Source organism: Saimiri boliviensis, chromosome 14 (genome assembly GCF_048565385.1).
Source record: "Saimiri boliviensis isolate mSaiBol1 chromosome 14, mSaiBol1.pri, whole genome shotgun sequence".
NCBI classification, from domain to species: domain Eukaryota; kingdom Metazoa; phylum Chordata; class Mammalia; order Primates; family Cebidae; genus Saimiri; species Saimiri boliviensis.
In genome coordinates, this window is record NC_133462.1 from 19,843,299 (window position 1) to 19,866,192 (window position 22,894).

Here is a 22,894-nt window from a genome sequence, read left to right on the forward strand (position 1 = left end):
AAAAAGAAAAACTTATTTTCTTAAAACTGCTTTTTATTTTATCTAATTCAGCAATTCATTTATTCTCTTTTTTTTTTTTTTTTTTTTTTTGAGGCGGAGTTTCGCTCTTATTACCCAGGCTGGAGTGCAATGGCGCGATCTCGGCTCACCGCAACCTCCGCCTCCTGGGTTCAGGCAATTCTCCTGCCTCAGCCTCCTGAGTAGCTGGGATTACAGGCATGTGCCACCATGCCCAGCTAATTTTTTGTATTTTTAGTAGAGACGGGGTTTCACCATGTTGACCAGGATGGTCTCGATCTCTCAACCTCGTGATCCACCCGCCTCCGCCTCCTAAAGTGCTGGGATTACAAGCTTGAGCCACCGCGCCCGGCCCCATTTATTCTCTTAACTTTTGAGAGGTAGTGTTCTATAAGTGGTGGAGAGCACAGATGCTGGAGTCAGACAGCTTGAGTTCAAAGTCCTAGCTCTGCCCCTTAGTAGCTCTGTGAGCTTGCATAAATTACTTAAATTCCCTGTGCTTCAGTTTCCTCCTTGGCAGATGGAATAAAAATATTGCTCTTAGGCCGGGCATGGTGGCTCACGCCTGTAATCCCAGCACTTTGGGAGGCCAAGGCAGGTGGATCACGAGGTCAAGAGATGGAGACCATCCTGGTCAATATGGTGAAACCCTGTCTCCACTAAAAATAACAAAAAATTAGCTGGGCATGGTGGCGCATGCCAGTAATCCCAGCTACTCAGGAGGCTGAGGCAGGAAAATTGCCTGAACCCAGGAAGTGAAGGTTGCGGTGAGCCGAGATCGCGCCATTGCACTCCAGCCTGGGTAATGAGCGAAACTTCGCCTCAAAAAATAAAAATAAAAATAAATATATATATATTGCTCTTATACACCAGGCGCGGTGGCTCACACCTGTAATCCCAGCACTTTGGGAGGCCGAGGCAGGTGGATCACTGGAGGTCAGGAATTCAAGACCAGTCTAGTGTGGCCAACATGGTGATACCGCATCTCTATTGAAAATATAAAAATTATCTGGACATGGTGGTGCACATCTGTAATCACAGCTACTTGGGAAGCTGAGGCACGAGAATCACTTGAACCAGGGAGGCAAAGGTTACAGTGAGCTGAGATCGCACCATTGCACTCCAGCCTGGAAAGCAGAGAGAGACTCCATCTCAAAACATATGTATATGTATTGTTGTTATATGAACTAATAGTGTGAAAGTGCCCAGAAAGGCAATTGTGATGACTACATAAATGTTAGTCAGTATTCTCAATTCGCACTTGGTGGACAGTATTGGAATCTGTGAATCCTGAATCATCAGTTACCCTCTCCTAACTTCTCTGCTATTGTCATTTTTTCTTTTTCTTTTTTTTTTTTTTTTTTTTAAGACGGAGTTTCGCTCTTGTTACCCAGGCTGGAGTGCAATGGCGCGATCTCGGCTCACCGCAACCTCCGCCTCCTGGGTTCAGGCAATTCTCCTGCCTCAGCCTCCTGAGTAGCTGGGATTACAGGCACGCGCCACCATGCCCAGCTATTTTTTTGTAATTTTAGTAGAGACGGGGTTTCACTAAGTTGATCAGGATGGTCTCAATCTCTTGACCTCGTGATCCACCCGCCTCGGCCTCCCAAAGTGCTGGGATTACAGGGTTGAGCCACCGCGCCCGGCTTGTCATTTTTTATTTTTCATCTGGGATCATTTTCTCTCTATCTGAAGAAGACCCAGGCTGGGCGCGGTGGCTCACGCCTGTAATCCCAGCACTTTGGGAGGCCGAGGTGGGTGAATCATGAGGTCAAGAGATCGAGACCATCCTGGTCAACATGCTGAAACCCCGTCTCTACTAAAAATACAAAAATTAGCTGGGCATGGTGGCGCACGCCTGTAGTCCCAGCTACTCGGGAAGCTGAGGCAGAAGAATTGCTTGAACCCAAGAGGCGGAGGTTGCGGTGAGCCGAGATCGCACCATTGCACTCCAGCCTGGGTAACAAGAGTGAAACTCCGTCCCAAAAAAAAAAAAAAAAAAGGAAGAAGACCCTTAAGGTTTCCTTCAGTTTTTGGCCACATGAAAATACTTTTTTTTTTCTTCAAAAATGACATTTATCAGCCTGAGCAACATTGCAAGACTCCTTTTCTACTAAAAATACAAAAATTAGTCAGGCATGGCAGCATGCACCTGTAGTCCCAGCTAATCAAGAGGCTGAGGCAGCACTTGATCCTGGGCGGTCAAGGCTGCAGTGAGCCACAATTGTGCCACAGTGCTCCAGCCTGGGCGACAGAGCAAGACTTCAAAATAATTAAATTATATATATATATATATATATATATATATATATATATATATATGAGAACACACACATATTTTTTTTTTTTCTGAGACGGAGTCTTGCTCTGTCGCCCAGGCTGGAGTGTACTGCTTAATCTCAGATCACTGCAATCTCCACCTCCCAGGTTCAAGCCATTTTCCTGCCTAGTCTCAAACTCCTGACCTCAAGTGATCTGCCCACCTAGGCCTCCCAAAGTTCCCAAAGTGCTGGGATTACAGGTGTGAGCCACAGCACCTGGCCTTCCCACTTTTACTTCTAAGGACCCTTGTGAATATATTGTGTCCACCCAGATAAACCAGGATAATCTCACCATCTTGTAGTGATCAACTGATTAGCAAATTTTTTTTTTGAAGTTATGAAAAACAACAATCTTTTTTTTTTTTTTTTTAAGGAGTTTTACTCTGTAGCCCAAGGTGGAGTGCACTGGCACAATCTTGGCTCAGTGCAACCTCCGCCTCTGGGGCTCAAGCAATTCTCGTGCTTCAGCCTCCCAAGTAGCTGGGACTACAGGTATGCACCTCCACATTCGGCTAATTTTTTTTGTATTTTAGTTGAGACAGGGTTTTACTCTGTTGCCCAGGGTGGTCTCAAACCCCTGAGCTCAGGCAGTCCACCCACCTCAGTCTCCCAAAGTGCTGAAATTACACTCACGAGCCACCACACCTAGCCAACAATCTTCTATTAATTATATATTTTTTAATTGTGATAAAATATACATTACATAATATTTATTTACTTATTTTTGTGAGACAGGTTCTGGCTCTGTTGCCCAGGCTGGAGTGTAGTGGTACGATCTTGGCTCACTGCAACCTCTGTCTCCCACTTTCAAGCCATCCTCCCATTTCAGGTTCCCAAGTGGCTGATGCTACAGGAACATGCCACCATGTCTGTCTAATTTTTGTATTTTTTGTAGAGACAGGGTCTCACTTTGTTATCCAGGCTGTTCTCGAACTCCTGAGCTCGAGGAATCTACCTGCCTTGGCCTCCCAAAGTGCTGGGATTACAGGCATGAGCCACCTTGCCTGGCCATAATATTTATAATTTTAACCACTTATAAGTATGTAATTCAGTAGCATTTAGTTCATTCACAGCATGATACAGTGTATTTCCAGAACATATTCATCATCTGAAACAGAAACTCTGTTACCCTCCAGTCCCTAGACACCTCTCTTCTACTTTCAGTCTGTGTGAATGTGCCTATTCTAGGTGTCTCATATAAATCATCTGGTATGTGGGCTTTTGTATTTGGCTTATATCACTAAGCATAATGTTTCATCCAAGTTGTAGAATGTCTCTGAATTTTATTCTTTTTATGGCTGAATCATATTCCACTGTGTGTGTGTATAGATGTATACATGCATAAATATTAATATATGTGTGTATATATTATACATACCACACTTCATTTCTTTTTCTTTTTTTTTTTTTTGAGATGGACTCTCACTCTGTTGCCCAGGCTGGGCAGTGGTGCGATCTCGGCTCACTGCAACCTCCACCTCCCAGGTTCAGAGATTCTCCTGCGTCAGCCTCCCAAGTAGCTGGGATCACCTGCCACCATGCCCGGCTGATTTTTCAATTTTTTCTTTTTTGAGATGGAGTCTCACTGTCACCCAGGCTGGAGTGCAGTGGTGCAATCTCTGCTCACTGCAGCCTCTGCCTCCCAGGTTCAAGCAATTTTCCTGCCTCAGCCTCCTAAGTAGCTGGTATTACAGGCAGGCACCACCACGCTCAGCTAATTTTTCTATTTTTAGTAGAGACGGGGTTTTACCACGTTAGTCAGGCTTGTCTTGAACTCCTGACCTCATGATCTTCCCATCTCAGCCTTCCAAAGTGCTGAGATTACAGGTGTGAGCCACCATGCCCGGCAATTTTCAAATTTTTAGTAGAGATGGGGTTTTGCCATATTGGCCAGGCTGGTCTCAAACTCTGGACCTCAACTGATCTGCCTGCCGCAGCCTCCCAAAGTGCTAGGATTACAGGCATGAGCCACCACACCTGGCCCACTCATCTGTTCTTGTTTTTTTTTTTTTTTTTTTTTTTTTTTTTTTTTTACTTTATCTCTCTCTCTTTTTTATTTTTCCTTGAAGCCCTGTTGGACTTGATCCATTCATCTGTTGATAGACACTTGGATGCTTCCACCTTTCAGCTGTTGAAAATAGTGCTGCTATGAACGTGGGTGTGCAAGTGTCTGTTCAAGTCCCTGCTTTCTTTTGTGTATTCACCAGAAGTATAATTGTTGGGTCATATGGTTTCATTCTATGTTTAATTTTTTGAGGAACTGTGGTTATTTTTTAAAAATATTTTTTCTCTAATTGCTGAGTGCATGATTCTATATGTGATTATTAAATGGAGTTTTTGTTCAAATTTGTTATAGTTTCTGTAAGTTTTCTAAATTTATATTCTTTATAAATTTTTATCATCTTGGCCTATTTCTGAGAAAGGTGAATTGGAATCTCCTATATGGTGATTTTGTTAGTTTCTTCTTGTGAGTCTTTTGAATTTTACATTATATATTTGGAGGCTATTTTGTTAGATGCATTTAAGTTTAGAAACATAAATCTTCCTTCTGAATGGAATTGCTTTTTTGACTATAGAGCCACCCTTCTTAACCCAAAATAATGATTTCTATTTTTTTTTTTTTTTTTTTTTTTTGAGACGGAGTTTCGCTCTCGTTACCCAGGCTGGAGTGCAATGGCGCGATCTCGGCTTACCGCAACCTCTGCCTCCTGGGTTCAGGCAGTTCTCCTGCCTCAGCCTCCTGAGTAGCTGGGATTACAGGCACGAGCCACCATGCCCAGCTAATTTTTTGTATTTTTAGTAGAGACGGGGTTTCACCATGTTGACCAGGATGGTCTCGATCTCTTGACCTTGTGATCCACCCGCCTCGGCCTCCCAAAGTGCTGGGATTACAGGCTGAGCCACCGCGCCCGGCCGATTTCTATTTTTAAAGTCTATTTTGTCTTATACTAAGATAGCGCTCATCCTTTATTTTCAAACACCATATGTCGTCATATCTTAAAGCATGTTACTTGTTACTACTGTGCACCTAGATTTTGTTTTTTTTTTTTTTTTTTTTTGAGACGGAGTTTCGCTCTTGTTACCCAGGCTGGAGTGCAATGGCGCGATCTCGGCTCACCGCAACCTCCGCCTCCTGGGTTCAGGCAATTCTCCTGCCTCAGCCTCCTGAGTAGCTGGGATTACAGGCACGTGCCACCATGCCCAGCTAATTTTTTTGTATCTTTAGTAGAGACGGGGTTTCACCATGTTGACCAGGATGGTCTCGATCTCTCGACCTCATGATCCACCCGCCTCGGCCTCCCAAAGTGCTGGTAGATTTTGGTATTTTATCCAATCTGACAAATTCTGTCTTTTCTTTCTTTCTTTTTTTTTCTTTTTTTTTTTTTTTTGAGGTGGAGTTTTGCTTGTTACCCAGGCTGGAGTGCAATGGCACCGTCTCGGCTCACCACAACCTCAGCCTCCTGGGTTCAGGCAATTCTCCTGCCTCAGCCTCCTGAGTAGCTGAGATTACAGGCATGCGCCACCATGCCCAGCTAATTTTTTGTATTTTTAGTAGAGACGGGGTTTCACCATGTTGACCAGGATGGTCTCGATCTCTTGATCTCATGATCCACCCGCCTCAGCCTCCCAAAGTGCTGGGATTACAGGTGTGAGCCACCGCACCCAGCCTTTTTTTTTTTTTTTTTTTTTTTTTTTTTTTTTTTTTTTTAGGACAGGTTCTCTCTCTCTCTCTTGCCCAGGCTGGAGTGCAGTGACACTATTTCCCTGGGCTCAAGCAATCCTCCCACCTCAGTCTCCTGAATACCTGGGAACAGGCACACACCACCACACCCAGCTAATTTTTTGTATTTTTGGTAGAGATGGGGTTTCACCATGTTTCCCAGTCTGGTCTCAAACTTCTGAGCTCAAGTGATCCACCCGCCTCAGCCTCCCAAAGTGCTGGGATTATGGGCATGAGCCACCATGCCCAGCTGGGTTGGTTTCAATGGTTACTGGAAAAAACACTAGTTCCACCTTTGGGGAAGATTCAGGAGTAAGAAAACAAACAGAACAACAAATGAGTGAGTAAATGAAAATCTAATTACAACAAATAAAAGTGTTACAAAGACAGGGTACAAGAAATGGGACAGAGGATAAAGGTGTGTACTTAGGCCTGTCAGGCCGAGAGCTTTTTTGAAAGTGGGAGTTTTTGCCAGGCTTGGTGGCTCACATCTGTAATCTCAGCACCTTGGGAGGCCGAGGCGGGTGGATCATGAGGTCAGGAGTTCAAGAGACCAGCCTGGCCAACATGGTGAAACCCCGTCTCTACTAAAAATACAAAAATTAGCTAGGTGTGGTGGCAAATGCCTGTAATCTCAGCTACTCAGGAGGCTGAGGCAGGAGAATCGCATGAACCCCAGAGATAGATTGCAGTGAGCTGAGATCGAGCCACTATACTCCAGCGTGGGAGACAGAGCGAGACCCCATCTCAAGTGTTTTAAAAAAAGAAGGCTGGGCACAGTGGCTCATGCCTGTAATCCCAGCATTTTGGGAGGCCAAGGCTGGCAGATCACCTGAGGTGAGGAGTTTGAGACCAGCCTGGCCAACATGGTGAAACTCTGTCTATACTAAAAGTACAAAAAATGAAGGCCGGGCGCGGTGGCTCACGCCTGTAATCCCAGCACTTTGGGAGGCCGAGGCGGGCGGATCACGAGGTCAAGAGATCAAGACCATCCTGGTCAACATGGTGAAACCCCGTCTCTACTAAAAATACAAAAATTAGCTGGGCATGGTGGCACACGCCTGTAGTCCCAGCTACTTAGGAGGCTGAGGCAGGAGAATTGCTTGAACCCAGGAGGCAGAGGTGGCAGTGAGCCGAGATCACGCCATTGCACTCCAGCCTGAGTAACAAGAGCGAAACTCCATCTCAAAAAAAAAAAAAAAAAAAAAAAAAAAAAAAAAAATTAGCCGGGTGTGGTGGTACACACCTGTAGTCCTAGCTACTCAGGAAGCCAAGACAGGAGAACTGCTTTAACCTGGGAGGTGGAGGTTGCAGTGAGCAGAGATTGTGCCACTGCACTCCAGCCTGGGCTACAGAGTGAGACTCCATCTCAAAACAAACAAACAGGCCGGGCACGGTGGCTCAAGCCTGTAATCCCAGCACTTTGGGAGGCCGAGGCGGGTGGATCACGAGGTCAAGAGATTGAGACCATCCTGGTCAACAGGGTGAAATCCCGTCTCTACTAAAAATACAAAAAATTAGCTGGGCATGGTGGCACGTGCCTGTAATCCCAGCTACTCAGGAGGCTGAGGCAGGAGAATTGCCCGAACCCAGGAGGCGGAGGTTTCGGTGAGCCAAGATCGCACCATTGCACTCCAGCCTGGGTAACAAGAGCGAAACTCCGTCTCAAAAAAACAAACAAACAGACAAACAAAAATGTTCTCAAAGTAGACGGTGGTGATGGTTGCATGACGTTGGGAATGTACTCAGCTACTGCATTGTGTGTTTTAAAATGGTCTAGGCCAGGCATGATGGCTTATACCTGTAATCCCAGCACTTTGGGAGGCCAAAGTGGGAGGACTGCTTCAGCCCAGGAGTTCCAGACCAGCCTGTGCAACATAGCAAGACCCAATCTTTAAAAAAAAAAGAGGTGTGACTCACACCTGTAGTCCCGGCTACTTGGCAGGCTGAGGCAGAAGAATCCCTTGAACCCAGGTGGTTGAGGTTACAGTAAGTTGTGACCACACCACCATATTCCAGCCTGGGTGACAGAGCAAGACCCTGTCTCTAAAAAATAATATAATAAAGTGGTCTAAATGGGGAATTTTATGTTATATGGATTTTACATCAGTTAAAAACGTGTACATTCTGTAAGCATATATAGATATACACAGACATGCACACACTCACCTTAGCCCTGCTTCTGTAGATTTTGACTAAGTTTGGGCCGATGCTTGGGCATTTATGTTGTTAGCAGGCTTTCTGATGATTCTGATCCATATCGAAATTGAGGGCCGGATGCAGTGGCTCACACCTGCCCAGCACTTTGGGAGGCCGAGGCAGGTGGATCACCTGAGGTCAGGGAATTCAAGACCAGCCTGTTCAACATGGTGAAACCCTGTCTCTACTAAAATACAAAAATTAGCTGAGTGTGGTAGCGTGTGTCTATAATCCCAGCTATGTGGGAGGCTGAGGCAGAAGAATCACTTGAACCCAAGGGGCGGAAGTTGCAAATGGACCAAGATGACACCACTGCACTCCAGCCTGGGTGACAGAGCAAGACTCTGTCTTGAAAGAAAGAAAGAAAGAGGCCGGGCGCGGTGGCTCAAGCCTGTAATCCCAGCACTTTGGGAGGCCGAGGCGGGTGGATCACGAGGTCAAGAGATCGAGACCATCCTGGTCAACATGGTGAAACCCCGTCTCTACTAATGGTGCAAAAAATTAGCTGAGCATGGTGGCGCGTGCCTGTAATCCCAGCTACTCCGGAGGCTGAGGCAGGAGAATTGCCTGAACCCAGGAGGCGGAGGTTGCGGTGAGCCGAGATCGCGCCATTGCACTCCAGCCTGGGTAACAAGAGCGAAACTCCGTCTCAAAAAAAAAAAAAAAAAAAAAAAAAAGAAAGAAAGAAAGGAGGGAGGGAGGGAGGGAGGGAAGGAAGGAATGAAGGAAGGAAGGAAGGATGGATGGAAGGAACAAAGGAATGAACAAAGGAAGGAATGAAGGAAGGAACGAAGGAAAGGAAGAGAAAGAAAATTGAAAACCCCTGACTTAATTTGTCTTCTTGCTCCCTTCTGGCACCATATGAGCTCTTCATATCGTGTGCGTTTATGCGCTTTTTAAAAATTCCATAATATTTGAGACATATATAAGCCATTCACTTTTTATGGTTATTATATTTATTTTTCTCTCCCTGGTCTACTATAGAATTTTTTTTTTTTTTTGAGACGGAGGCTCACTCTGTCACCCAGGATGGAGTGTAGTGGCACAATCTCCACTCACTGCAACCTCCACCTCCCAGGTTCAAGCAATTCTTTGCCTCATCCTCCTGAGTAACTGGTATTATAGGAGTCCACCACAATGCCCTACTGATTTTTGTATTTTTAGTAGAGACAGGGTTTCACCATCTTGGCCAGGCTGGTCTTGAACCCCTGACCTCATGATCCACCCACCTCAGCCTCCCAAAGTGCAGGGATTAAAGGCGTGAGCCACCATGCCTCTACTTTTTTTTCTTCTCATAGAAGAAATAAAAAACTGTGCCGGGCTCGGTGGCTCAAGCCTGTAATCCCAGCACTTTGGGAGGCCGAGGCGGGTGGATCACGAGGTCGAGAGATCGAGACCATCTTGGTCAACATAGTGAAACCCCGTCTCTACTAAAAATACAAAAAACTAGCTGGGCGTGGTGGCGCGTGCCTGTAATCCCAGCTACTTAGGAGGCTGAGGCAGGAGAATTGCCTGAGCCCAGGAGGCGGAGGTTGCGGTGAGCCGAGATCGCGCCATTGCACTCCAGCCTGGGTAACGAGAGCGAAACTCCATCTCAAAAAAAAAAAAAAAAAATTGTATAATAGAGGCTGAGCACAGCTTGTATTTATCTTTTTATTATTTTTCAGACTTGGAGTCCAGGTGTGAGAAATTTCTACAAAAAGGTATTTTTGAAGTCAAGGCATTCAACTGGGAGATCATGGAAAGCCTTAAATGCTGTGACCTGGACGGCTCTGATTTAAGAGATGACTGGGAATGCGAAGGCCAGTTTGAGAGGCAAGTCAGTGAGGAGTGCTATTTTAAGCAAGTGAATGTCACCTATGGACATATGCCCGCATTCCAGCATCACACATCTCACACTGTGCGTCAGAGCAGTGAGACTGGTGAGAAATTGATTGAATGTCCTGAATGTGGGAAAGTGTTTAGCCGTGGCTCACACCTTATTCAACATCAGAAAACTCACACTGGGGAAAAGCCCTTCGGATGTAAGGAATGTGGGAAGGCCTTCAGCCGTGCCTCACACCTTGTGCAGCATCAGAGAATTCACACCGGTGAGAAACCCTATGACTGTAAGGACTGTGGGAAGGCCTTTGGTCGTACATCAGAACTTACTCTACATCAGCGACTTCATACTGGTGTCAAACCTTATGAATGTAAAGAATGCGGAAAGAGCTTTAGGCAGCATTCACAGCTGATTCTGCATCAAAGGACTCACACAGGTGAGAAGCCCTATGTATGTAAAGACTGTGGCAAGGCTTTCATTCGTGGCTCACAGCTCACTGTGCATCGGAGAATCCACACTGGTGCCAGACCCTATGAGTGTAAAGAATGTGGGAAAGCCTTCAGGCAGCATTCACAGCTGACTGTACACCAGCGAATCCACACTGGGGAGAAACCCTACGAGTGTAAGGAATGCGGAAAGGGCTTTATTCACAGCTCAGAAGTTACTCGACATCAAAGAATTCATTCTGGGGAGAAACCCTACGAGTGTAAGGAATGCGGGAAGGCCTTTAGACAGCACGCACAGCTTACGCGACATCAGAGAGTCCATACTGGCGACAGACCCTATGAATGTAAGGACTGCGGGAAGGCATTTAGTCGGAGTTCATACCTCATTCAGCATCAAAGGATCCACACTGGTGACAAACCCTACGAATGTAAGGAATGTGGGAAGGCCTTTATTCGTGTTTCACAACTAACTCATCATCAGCGAATTCACACTTGTGAGAAACCCTATGAATGCAGGGAATGCGGAATGGCCTTTATTCGTAGTTCACAACTTACTGAACATCAGAGAATTCATCCTGGTATCAAACCTTATGAATGTAGAGAGTGTGGGCAGGCATTTATTCTCGGCTCACAACTCATTGAACACTACAGGATTCATACTGGTTAGAAAACCTTGAGTGTGAGGGATAAAGAGAAGCCTTTATGTGGACTTCACATCTGTACTAGGTAATTTTGTGTGTGTGTGTGAGATGGAGTTTCACTATTGTCGCCCAGGCTGGAATGCAATGGCACAATCTTGGCTTACCGCAATCTCCGCTTCCAGGTTCAAGTTCCTACCTCAGCCACTCTAGTAGCTGGGATTACAGGCGTGCGCCACCATGCCCAGCTAATTTTGTATTTTTAATAGAGGCAGGGTTTCTCCATGTTGGTCAGGCTGGCCTCAAACTCCTGACCTCATGATATTCCCATCTTGGCTTTCCAAAGTGCTGGGATTACAGGCATGAGCCACAGCGCCTGGCTAATTATGTATTTTTAGTAGAGATGGCGTTTCTCCATGTTGGTCAGGCTGGTCTTGAACTCCTGACCTCAGGTGATCTGCCCGCCTCGGCTTCCCAAAGTGCTGGGATTACAGGCATGAGCCACCACACCCAGCCAGTACTAGGTAATTTTCACCGTAGTTAATTAATGTGAAAAAACATCTGACATTTCCACTACCGAATATCGGGAAACTCAACACCCAAAGAAAATTTAGTAAATGTGGGAATTCTTTCTGCCTCACTCACTGTTTCCTAAGCATCAGATAATCTATGCTAGAAAAAAAAAAAAAAAAAGAATATATAAAAGCTGCCTCTTGCCTTTCAAAATATGTTAAATTTCTGAGAATTCCTAATACCAGTGACTGTGCCTTTCACCGTGCCATACACCTTACTTAGCAGTGTAGTGTCTCACTTCCCTGATTATGGACTACATAGCATCAGGCAATTTATTCAATCTCTGTCCCTCAGTTTACTTATTTTTAAGTGGTAATTATTATGCCTAATAGAATTTTTATGAGGACTAAATGATGTATTTTATGTAAAGCCTTAGAAGTAATACCTGGCACACACAAGTGCTCAGTAACGATTAGCCATTGTCAATTTGATTATCAGTATCACTGATAAGGAGTTCATGTGAGATGAGAGGAGAGCCCCTTATGAATGTATCCAAAAGTCTTCATAACCAGTTGTTATGATCATTTACTCCGAAAAATAGTGGGAAAGCATAATTATTATGAGGTCTTAAATCAAAAGGTTAGAAATTCAGAAGATTCGAAATAAACAGAAGCGTGACTGGGCAAGGTGGCTCACACCTGTAATCCCAGTAGTTTGGGAGGCTGAGGCAGGCGGATCACTTGAGGTCAGGAGTTCAAGACCAGCCTGGGCAACAGAGAGAAACCCTGTCTCTTCAAAAATAAAATTTGCCACGCAGGGTGGCCCATGCCTGTGATCCCTGCTACTTGAGAGGCTGAAGTGGGAGGATCACTTGTGCCTAGGAGGTCAAGGCTGCAGTGAGGTATGATCATGCCAGTGCAGTACAGTCTGAGCAACAGAGTGAGACCATGTCTCAAGAAAAAAGAAAAAAATTAACAGAAGAATAGCCAAAAACAATAAGCCCATTTTCTAAAACCACTCTATAACTTAAAGAGAAATCAAAACTAAAATTACAAACTAGAAATGAACGAGTAAATTCTACATATCAGAATTAGTTTGGGCCAGGTGTGATGGTTCACACCTGTAATCACAGCACTTTGGGAAGCCAAAGTGGGTGGATCACTTTAGGTTAGGAGTTCAAGACCAGCCTGGCCAACATGGTGAAACCTCATCTCTACTAAAAATAGAAAATTAGCTGGGCATTGTGGCACATGCCTGTAATCCCAGCTACTTGGGAGGCTGAAGCAGGAGAATTGCCCAGGAGAATTGAGCCTGGGAGGTGGAGGTTGAAGTGAGCTGAGATCATGCCACTGCACTCCAGCCTGATTGATGCAAAGGAGAACTAGTTTAGCATAGCCAAAGCTGTACTCCATGGCTCACAACTCATAACCTAAGGATTGAAGGTAGCAGCTCTGTTCTCTATGTGTAGTTCTCCAATACCTCATCACTGCCAGTCACATTCTAAACATGTTGAATGAATGAGTAGTTAACTCTCAAAGTTAGGAGGAAATTACAATATAAATCAAAGCAGTAAGGTTATTAAAAATAAAAATGAACGGAATGGAAAACAAAACAGTAGATTTCATCTGGAGGTTGTTTAACAATATATTAAGGCTATTTACAAGTGTGATCTAGGAAAAAGATACTATGAATGAGAAAGGGGGTAAAGATTTTTCAAAGATAGCTTACTATGCATGACTTTATTGTTTTAAAATCTAGACAAAATGCATTTTTACAAAAATATTAAAATTGATTCCTAGGATTTTCGTAATCCTAGCACTTTGTGGGGCCAAGGTGGGTGGATCACCTGAGGTCAGAAGTTTGAGATCAGCCTGGCCAACATGGTGAAACCCCATCTCTATTAAAAATACAAAAATTAGGTGGGCGTGGTGGCACGTGTCTGTAATCCCAGCTACCTGGGAGACTGAGGCAGAAGAATTGCTGAAACCCAAGAGGCAGAGGCTACAGTGAGCCTAGATTGTGCCAGTGCACTCCAGCCTGGGGACAGAGCCAGACTCCATCTAAAAAAACAAACAAACAAAAAAATTAGCTGGACGTGATGGTACACACCTGTAGTCCCGGCTACCCAGGAGGCTGAGGAAGGAGAATCGCTTGAACCTGGGAGGTGGAGGTTGCAGTGAGCCAAGATCACGACACTGCACTCCAGCCTGGGTGACAGAGCAAGACTGAGTCAAAAAAAAAAAAAAACAAAAAAACAGCAGCTAATTTTAAATGAAATGTCTGGAACCTTACTGTTCTGAATTAATGATGACTTCAGACTGTTGATACTATGCCCCAACAGATCACAATGATGGGGAATAGAGCCTTGATCCCTAGTGACATCTGGATCAGGGTTTGCCAATGAGTCTGGAATCTCAAGAAACTGATCTCCTTAGCCCTTGGGGTAGCCAGCCAATGTCTGGGGCAGGGAGCCACTTGCACTTTGATGCCAGCTGTCTTATCAATCATCTATATATCTGTTGCCTACAAAAGATTAGAAAGCAATGTTCTGTATGTTATTTTTCTTTAAGTGGTTTAATGACTAAAATATTCTGTTGGAGGGACTCAAAGCTATGACATTAAAAAATTTCAGGCCGGGCGCGGTGGCTCAAGCCTGTAATCCCAGCACTTTGGGAGGCCGAGGCGGGTGGATCACGAGGTCGAAAGATCGAGACCATCCTGGTCAACATGGTGAAACCCCGCCTCTACTAAAAATACAAAAAACTAGCTGGGCGTGGTGGTGCATGCCTGTAATCCCAGCTACTTAGGAGGCTGAGGCAGGAGAATTGCCTGAGCCCAGGAGGCGGAGGTTGCGGTGAGCCGAGAACGCGCCATTGCACTCCAGCCTGGGTAACAAGAGCGAAACTCCGTCTCAAAAAAAAAAAAAAAAAAAAAAAAAAAAAAAAAAAAATTTCACTCTGGCCAGGTGCGATGGCTCACACCTGTAATCCTAGCACTTTGGGAGGCCGAGGTGGGTGGATCACCTGAAGTCAGGAGTTCAAGACCAGTCTGGCCATCATGGAGAAACCCATCTTTTAAAAAAAAAAAAAAAAAATTCACTCTGGGCCAGGCATGGTGGTTCCTCCCATAATCACAGCACTTTGGGAGGCCGATGGATTACCTAAGCTCAGGAGTTTGAGAACAGCCTGGGCAACACGATGAAACCCTGTCTTTACTAAAATACAAAAGAAATTACCCATGCGTGGTGGCTTGTGCCTGTAGTCCCAGCTACTCGGGAGGCTGAGGCAGGAGAATTGCTTGAACCCAGGAGGCAGAGGTTGCAGTGAGCCAAGATTGTGCCACTGCACTCCAGCCTGGGTGATAGAGAACTCGTCTCTAATAAATAAATAAATAGATAGATAGTCACTCTGCATAGTTAAAGCACAGGCATAGGATAAAATTGTTGAAGTTACAATTAGTTGTTGTTGGGTTTTTGTTTGTGTGTGTGGTTTTTGAGACTGAGTCTCACCCAGGCTGGAGGGCAGTGGCACTATCTCAGCTTACTGCAACCTCCAACTCCTGGGTTCAAGTGATTCTCCAGCCTCAACCTCCTGAGTAGCTGAGATTACAGATGCCCGCCATCACGCCTGGCTAATTTTTGTGTTTTTCATAGAGACAGAGTTTCACTGTGTTGTCCAGTCTGGTCTTGAACTCCTGACCTCAAGTGATCTGTCTACTTTGGCCTCCCAAAGGGCATTGCCCAGCCTAAAATTACACTCTGGTATGCAGACATAAGCGAATCTTCATATAATAGCTCTCCACTTTTCCCACCCCACTACCCTTTATGGAACAATCACTAACACCAAGTTCTTGTATATCGTTTCTGATTTTTAATTTGCATAAACATGTAATCCCAGCACTTCAGGAGGCCGATGTGAGCAGATCATTTGAGGTCAGGAGTTCCAAGACCAGCCTGGCCAACATGGTAAAACCTCATTTCTACTAAAAAAAAATATAAAAATTAACCGGGTGTGGTGGCGCATGCCTGTAGTCCTAGCTACTTGGGAGGCTGAGGCACAAGAATTGCTTGAACCCAAGAGGCAGAGGCTGCAATGAGCCAAGATCCTGCCACTACACTCCACCCTGGGCAACAGAGTGGAGACTCCATCTCAAAAATAGTAATTATTATTTTTTCTGTAAGCATAATGTACCCTTTATAAAAATATTTTACATAAGTAATAGCAAATTTGAACACACTGCTACTTTTGTTTATACATACATCTTGAAGATTAGACCATATTGGTACCTATAGAGCTGCCTCATTTTTTTTTTTAACAGCTCCTTAGGATTCCATCATCTGTGTGTTTCATAATTTAACACTGTCAGTTTTTGTTTTTGTTTTTGTTTTTTTGAGACAGAATCTCACCCCATTTCCCAGGCTGGAGTGTAGTGGCACAATGTCGGCTCACCATAACCTCTGCCTCCCGGATTCAAGTAATTCTTCTGCCTCAACCTCCCAAGTGGCTGGGATTAGGCACAGCCACCATACCCAGCTAATTTTTGTGTTTTTAGTAAAGATGGACTTCACTATGTTGACCAGGCTGGTCTGGAACTCCTGACCTTGTGATCTACCTGTCTCAGCCTTCCAAAATCCTAAGATTACAGGTGTAAGCCATCACGCCCAGCCTTTTTTTTTTTTTTCTTAGATAAGTCTTGATCTGTTGCCCAGCCTGGAGTGCAGTGGCATGATTTTGGCTCACTGCAACTTCTGCCTCCTGAATTCAAGAGATTCTCCTGCCTCAGCCTCCCAAGCAGCTGGAATTACAGGTACCCACCACCATGTCCAGCTAATTTTTGTATTTTTAGTAGCAACGGGGTTTTACCATGTTGACCTGGCTGGTCTCAAACTCCTGATCTCAAGGGATCTGACTGCCTTGGCCTCTCAAAGTGCTGGGATTACAGGCTTGAGCCACCACTCCTGGACTTTCTATCATTTTTTTGATTCCTTCTTTCTTTCTTTTTTTTTTTTTTGGAGACGGAGTTTCGCTCCGCTCTTGTTACCCAGGCTGGAGTGCAGTGGCGCGATCTCGGCTCACCGCAACCTCCGCCTCCTGGGTTCAGGCAATTCTCCTGCCTCAGCCTCCTGAGTAGCTGGGATTACAGGCACGTGCCACCATGCCCAGCTAATTTTTTTTGTATTTTTAGTAGAGACGGGGTTTCACCATGTTGACCAGGATATTCTCGATCTGTTGACCTCGTGATCCACCCGCCTCGGCCTCCCAAAGTGCTGGGATTACAGGCTTGAGCCACCGCGCCCGGCTCTTTTTTTTTTTTTTTGAGATGGAGTCCCGCTCTCATCACCCAGGCTGGAATGCAATGGCATGATCTTGGATCACTGCAACCTCCGCCTCCCCGGTTCAGTCGATTCTCCTGCCTCAGCCTCCCAGTTAGCTAGGATTACAGGGGCCCACTATCATGCCCAGCTACATTTTTGTATTTTTAGTAAAGACGGGGTTTTATCACGTTGGGTGGGCTGGTCTCGAACCCCTGACCTCAGGTGACCCACCCACCTTAGCCTCCCAAAGTTTTGGTACTATAGTCATTAGCCGCCGCACCCAGCCTATTTTTTGTTCTTTCAAACCATCACATAATACATATTTCCCTTGTACATAAATTATTTTGTACATGTGTAATATATCTTTAAGATAAATTCCTAGAAGTGGAAATGCTAGATAAAAATGTAAAATTTTTTAAACTTTCTATTGTGATTAAATGTGCACATATAAAAAAATACACAGAATTTTATAATGAACCCCAGAGGCCTCATCACCAGTTTCCAGAATTATCAACTCATGCCCAATTTTGCTTTGTATTCCCACCCACTTCTCTCATCTCCATGTCATTTTTGAAGTAAATGCCAGATACATGATTTCATCCATAAACATTTCATACATATCTCTAAAACACATCACAACTTTAGAAAAGATTTTGACTCCTTAAAAAAAAAATGGAGGCCGGGCACAGTGGCTCAAGCCTGTAATCCCAGCACTTTGGGAGGTTGAGGCGGGTGGATCACGAGGTCAAGAGATTGAGACCATCCTGGTCAACATGGTGAAACCCCGCCTCTACTAAAAATACAAAAAATTAGCTGGGCATGGTGGCGCATGCCTGTAATCCCAGCTACTCAGGAGGCTGAGGCAGGAGAATTGCCTGAACCCAGGAGGTGGAGGTTGCGGTGAGCCGAGATCGCGCCATTGCATTCCAGCCTGGGTAACAAGAGCGAAACTCCGTCTCAAAGAAAAAAAAAAAGACAAAATGGGCCAGGCACAGTGGCCCAGTACTTTGGGAGGCCGAGGCGGGCAGATCACCTGAGGTCAGGAGTTTTGAGACCAGCCTGGCCAACATGGTGAAACCCGTCTCTACTAAAAATACAAAAATTAGCTGGGCATGGTGGCAGGCGCCTGTAATCCTAGCTACTTGGGAGGCTGAGGCCAGAGAATCGCTTGAACTCAGGAAGTGGAGGTTGCAGTGAGCCAAGATGTTGCAGTGAACCGAGATTGCACCACTGCACTCCAGCCTGGGCAACAAGAGCAAAACTTTGTCTCAAAAAAAAAAAAAGGTCTGGGCATAGTGGCTCACGCTTGTAATCCCAGCACTTTGGGAAGCTGAGGCGGGCAGATCACGAGGTCAGGAGTTAAAGACCAGACTGGCCAACACAGTGAAACCCTGTCTCTACTAACAAATACAAAAATTAGCTGGGAATGGTGGCACGTGCCTGTAGTCCCAGCTACTTGGGAGGCTGAGGCAGGAGAATTGCTTGAACCATGACCCGGGAGGCAGAGGTTGCAGTGAGCTGAGATCACACCACTGCACTCCAGCCTGGGCTACAGAGCGAGACTCCATCTCAAAAAAAAAAAAAAGAAAAAGAATGATGTTACCACCTTAATGCCATTATATGTATGATAGTGTTCCAATTCCTATTTGTTTCATGTCAGTTTTAGAAAAAATTACCAGGATCCAAATAATGTCCACAAATTACAGTTGATATATCTCTTATTTCTCAATCCATTATTCACAATCTATTCTCCCTGTTTTTTTTTTCTTGCAACTTACTGTTTTTTGAAGAAATTAGGTAATTTGCCTCGTAGAGCTTCTTCGAATCTGGTTTCTGCTGAATGCATCTACATGGTGTAGTTTAACATGCTCCTCTATCCCTAGTATTTCCTGTAAAATGGTAGTTGAGATTTAGAGGACTGATCAGATTGAGGTGTTTTTTTGTTAAGATTATTTATAAGTGGTTAATATTAGGAGCTGTAATATCTAAGTGTTGCTCTTTTTGTGACATTGGTAACCATTGATGTTTAATTGATAAATCTGTTCATTAGAGGTTACAAAATGGTAATATTATTCATTCTTTCCTTATTAGTTAGAATATTCATATGAAGAAAAACTTTCCAGCCTGGTGTGGTGGTTCACACCTGTAGTTCCAGCACTTTGGAAGGCTGAGGCAGGTGGATCACTTGAGGTCAGGAGTTCGAGACCAGCTGACCAATATAGTGAAACCCCATCTCTACTAAAAATATAAAATTAGCTGGGAGTGGAGGCTGAGGCAGGAGAATCGCTTGAACCCGGGATGCACAGGTTGCAGTGAGCCAAGATTGCACCATTGCACTCTAGCCTGGGCAACAAGAGTGAAACTCCGTCTCAAAAAAAAAAAAAAAAAAAAAAAAAAAAAACCAACTTTCCTTCAGCTACTATTTAGTTACCTAATGATACAGTAAAGAAATGCAGAGTAAATGCTTCTTTCTCTTTACGGGTTTTCAAACTAATGAGTTGAGGCCAGGTGCAGTGGCTCACACCTGTAATCCCAGCACTTTGGGAGGCCAAGGCAGGCAGATAAGGTCAGGAGTTCAAGACCAGCCTGGCCAACACGGTGAAACCCCATCTCTACTAAAAATGCAAAAATTAGCCAGGCATGGTGGCACATGCCTATAATCCCAGCTACTCAGGAGGCTGAGGCAGGAGAATTGCCTGAACCCGGGAGGCGGAGGTTGCAGTGAGCTGGACGTTGCACCACTGCACTGCAGCCTGGGTGACTAGTGAAATTCTGTCTCAAAAATAGTAACAACAACAAAACAATAATAATGAGTTAGTGCCAGGCGCAGTGGCTCACGCCTATAATCCCAGCACTTTGGGAGGCCGAGATGCGTGGATCACGAGGTCAAGAGATCGAGACCATCCTGGTCAACATGGTGAAACCCTGTCTCTACTAAAAATACAAAAATTAGCTGGGCATGGTGGCGCATGCCTGTAGTCCCAGCTACTCGGGAGGCTGAGGCAGAGGAATTGCTTGAACCCAGGAGGCGGAGGTTGCAGTGAGCCGAGATCGTACCATTGCACTCTAGCCTGGGTAACAAGAGCGAAACTCCGTCTCCGAAAAAAAAAAAAAAAAAATGAGTTGGTTCCCCCAGCAGTCTGCCATGGTAGCTGATGAATTTAGATGCAGGAGTATGCGTGTGTTTCATGTTTAATGTGTTTCAATCCATTTAAGTTGCACCCTCAGTGATGCTCAAATGCTTCCATGTTGGGTGTGGAAGAGTCTCTTCTGGTTGGCTCCTGTGTTCTTTTGCTATGGCCCAGTCGTCTCTGATCATTTGCCCGCTGTCTCCCACCCCGAGAGGTTCCAAGCTCATCTTGCTGACTTCCTGTCTCTCAACTTTAAGTCGCCATTTTCCAAGGAGCTCTCTTCTTTCCTTTTGGTACTTTGGTACTTTCCCAGATGGTATTTGGAAACCACAATCAGGTTGTTAGGAGCACTTCTTGCTCCTAGTTGGCCATTTTTAAGAAGGATATACATTTTAAGCCATTCTATAGACATTGCTCAAGTGCCTTCAGGAAGATTATGCACCTGTGCATCTACCTACAGTAGAAGAGACCTCAAAGCCACGCTCATCCAATCCTGGAGAATCATTTATTTTGAACATAGACCATTGACAGGGTGAAAAATGGCAAAGTCTCTTTTGTTTACATTTGCGTTCCTTCAATAATGATTAAATTACCATTTGTTCACATATTTGTTGACCATTGGAATTGCTTTTAGCACAGTGCCTAAAACATAGTAGGTGCTAAATAAATATTTGTTAATTGAATAAATTACTTGTATATTCATATCCTTTGTTCATTTAATATGGGGAGGGGTCATACTTTTCTTAGAGCTATTTTTGAAAGGATTGAGTGTGTATAAAGTTCCTAGCACCATGCCTGATGCATGCATTGCCATTTATATCTCTGATTGGATGCCCCTTTTTTATTTTTTTCTACTTTAAGAGAGAAGGGGACTGGTGCAGTGACTCACTCATGTAATTCCAGCACTTCGGGAGGCCAAGGCGGGCAGATCACCTGAGGTCAGCAGTTCAAGACCAGCCTGGCCAGCATGGTGAAACCCTGTCTCTACTAAAAATACAAAAACTTAGCCAGGCGTGGTGGCATGTGCCTGTAATCTCAGTTACTTGGGAGGCTGAGGCAGGAAAATCACTTGAACCTGGGAGGCGAAGGTTGCAGTGAGCCGAGATCATGCCACTGCACTTCAGCGTGAGTGACAGGGCGAGATACTGTCTTAAAAAAAAAAAAGAGAGAGAGAAAAGAATAAGGAGGCCATGTGCAGTGTTTCACTCCTGTAATCCCAGCACTTTGGGAGGGGGCAGTGGGAGGATCACTTGAGGCCAGGAGTTAAGACTAACCTGGGCAACACAGCAAGACACTATCCCTAAAAAATATTTTAACTAGTCAGGTGTAGTGGCATGCCTGCAGTCCCAGCTACTCAGGAGGCTGAGGAGGGAGGATCACTTGAGCCCAGGAGTTCAAAGCTGCAGTGAGCTATGATCCTGCCTCTTGCACTCCAACCTGGGCAACAGAGAGAGAGAAAGAAAGATAAGCAATTTGGCCAGGCATGATGGTTCATGCCTGTAATCCCAACACTTTGGGAGGCTGAGTCAGGTGAATAGCTTGAGCCCAGGAGTTCAAGACCAACATGGGCAACACAGCAAAACCCCGTCTCTACAAAAAATACAAAAATTAGCCAGACATACTGGCATGCACCTGTAGTCCCAGCTACTCAGGAGGCTAAGGCGAGGACTGCTTGAACCCAGATCCCACCACTGCACTCCAGCCTGTGCAACAGACCAAGATCCTGTCTCAATAAATAAATAAAGAAAGAAAGAAAGAAAAAGAAAGAAAAGAAAGAGAAAGAAAGTGTATATGCAGCTCTGCTTCTGCAAGAAGGGCCTAGACTTGCCACCTCTTAAGAAGAGAATGGCCACTTCCTTGGGTGTCACTTTTTCATGCTGGGGGTAACCAGTGTTTGCAGCAGGCTGGGTTTAAGAGTATCTTCTTGTCTTCCATACGCTCCATTGAGGTCAGAGCCAGGGCCTTGTATGAAATTATTTTGGATGCACAGATCACTAGAACTTGAATCTATGTTTACACTTTTGTGCAGAAAACATCAGAACAGCTTCCAGTTCTGGAAGCGACATTTTTGATTCAGTGAAGCCAGGACTTTCTGCTTTGATCATTCAACCTAAACAGTGGGTTGAGATTGTTCCAGGACTCTTAGAGGTAGCCAAAGACTCAGTCCCCTAGAATCACTGGAATAGGACCCCAGTGGTCCTGAAGGCAACTGAAGGCAACTGTAGACCTGTGCTTAATGCCAGAATGGAAGAGCCAGGCTCTGTTCCTTGAGGTAAGGGAGAGCTTCAAGAAGTCACATTTGGGTCAGATTCAGTGGCTCACACCAGTAATCCCAGTGCTTTGGGAGGCTTAGGCAGGCAAATCACCTGAGGTCAGGAGTTTGAGACCAGCCAGCCAACATGGTGTAACCCTGCCTCTACTAAAAATACAAAAATTAGCCGAGCATGGTGATGCACACCTGTAATTCCAGCTACTCAGGAGGCTGAAGCAGGAGAATTCCTGACCCCAGGAGGCAGAGGTTGCAGTGAGCCAAAACCACAGCACTGTGTTCCAGCCTGGGTAACAGAGTGAGACTTTAAAAAGGAAGAAGAAGAAAAAGGAAGAAATAAGAAGAAGGAGCAGGAGGAGGAGGAGGAGGAGAAAGAAGAAGAAGGAAGAGGAAGAAGAAGAAGAGTAGCAGGCGCCTGTAGTCCCAGCTACTCGGGAGGCTGAGGCAGGAGAATCGCTTCAACCCGGGAAGCGGAGATTGCAGTGCACTGAGATTGCACCAC

General features: G+C 45.1%; 1 protein-coding gene across 3 annotated transcripts in view; it reads left to right on the forward strand.

Moving 5' to 3' along the window:
• The window catches only part of ZNF565 (zinc finger protein 565), a 33,485-nt gene extending 21,624 nt beyond the window's left edge, over positions 1 to 11,861 (forward strand). For all 3 annotated transcript variants that reach the window (XM_074386508.1, XM_039467002.2, XM_074386509.1), the window contains exon 5: positions 9,927 to 11,861. In XM_074386508.1, coding sequence (XP_074242609.1) covers positions 9,927 to 11,194 — 1,268 coding nt within the window. In that variant the 3' untranslated portion in view covers positions 11,195 to 11,861. The remainder of the gene's footprint in view (positions 1 to 9,926) is intronic.
• The last annotated feature ends 11,033 nt before the right edge of the window (positions 11,862 to 22,894 follow it).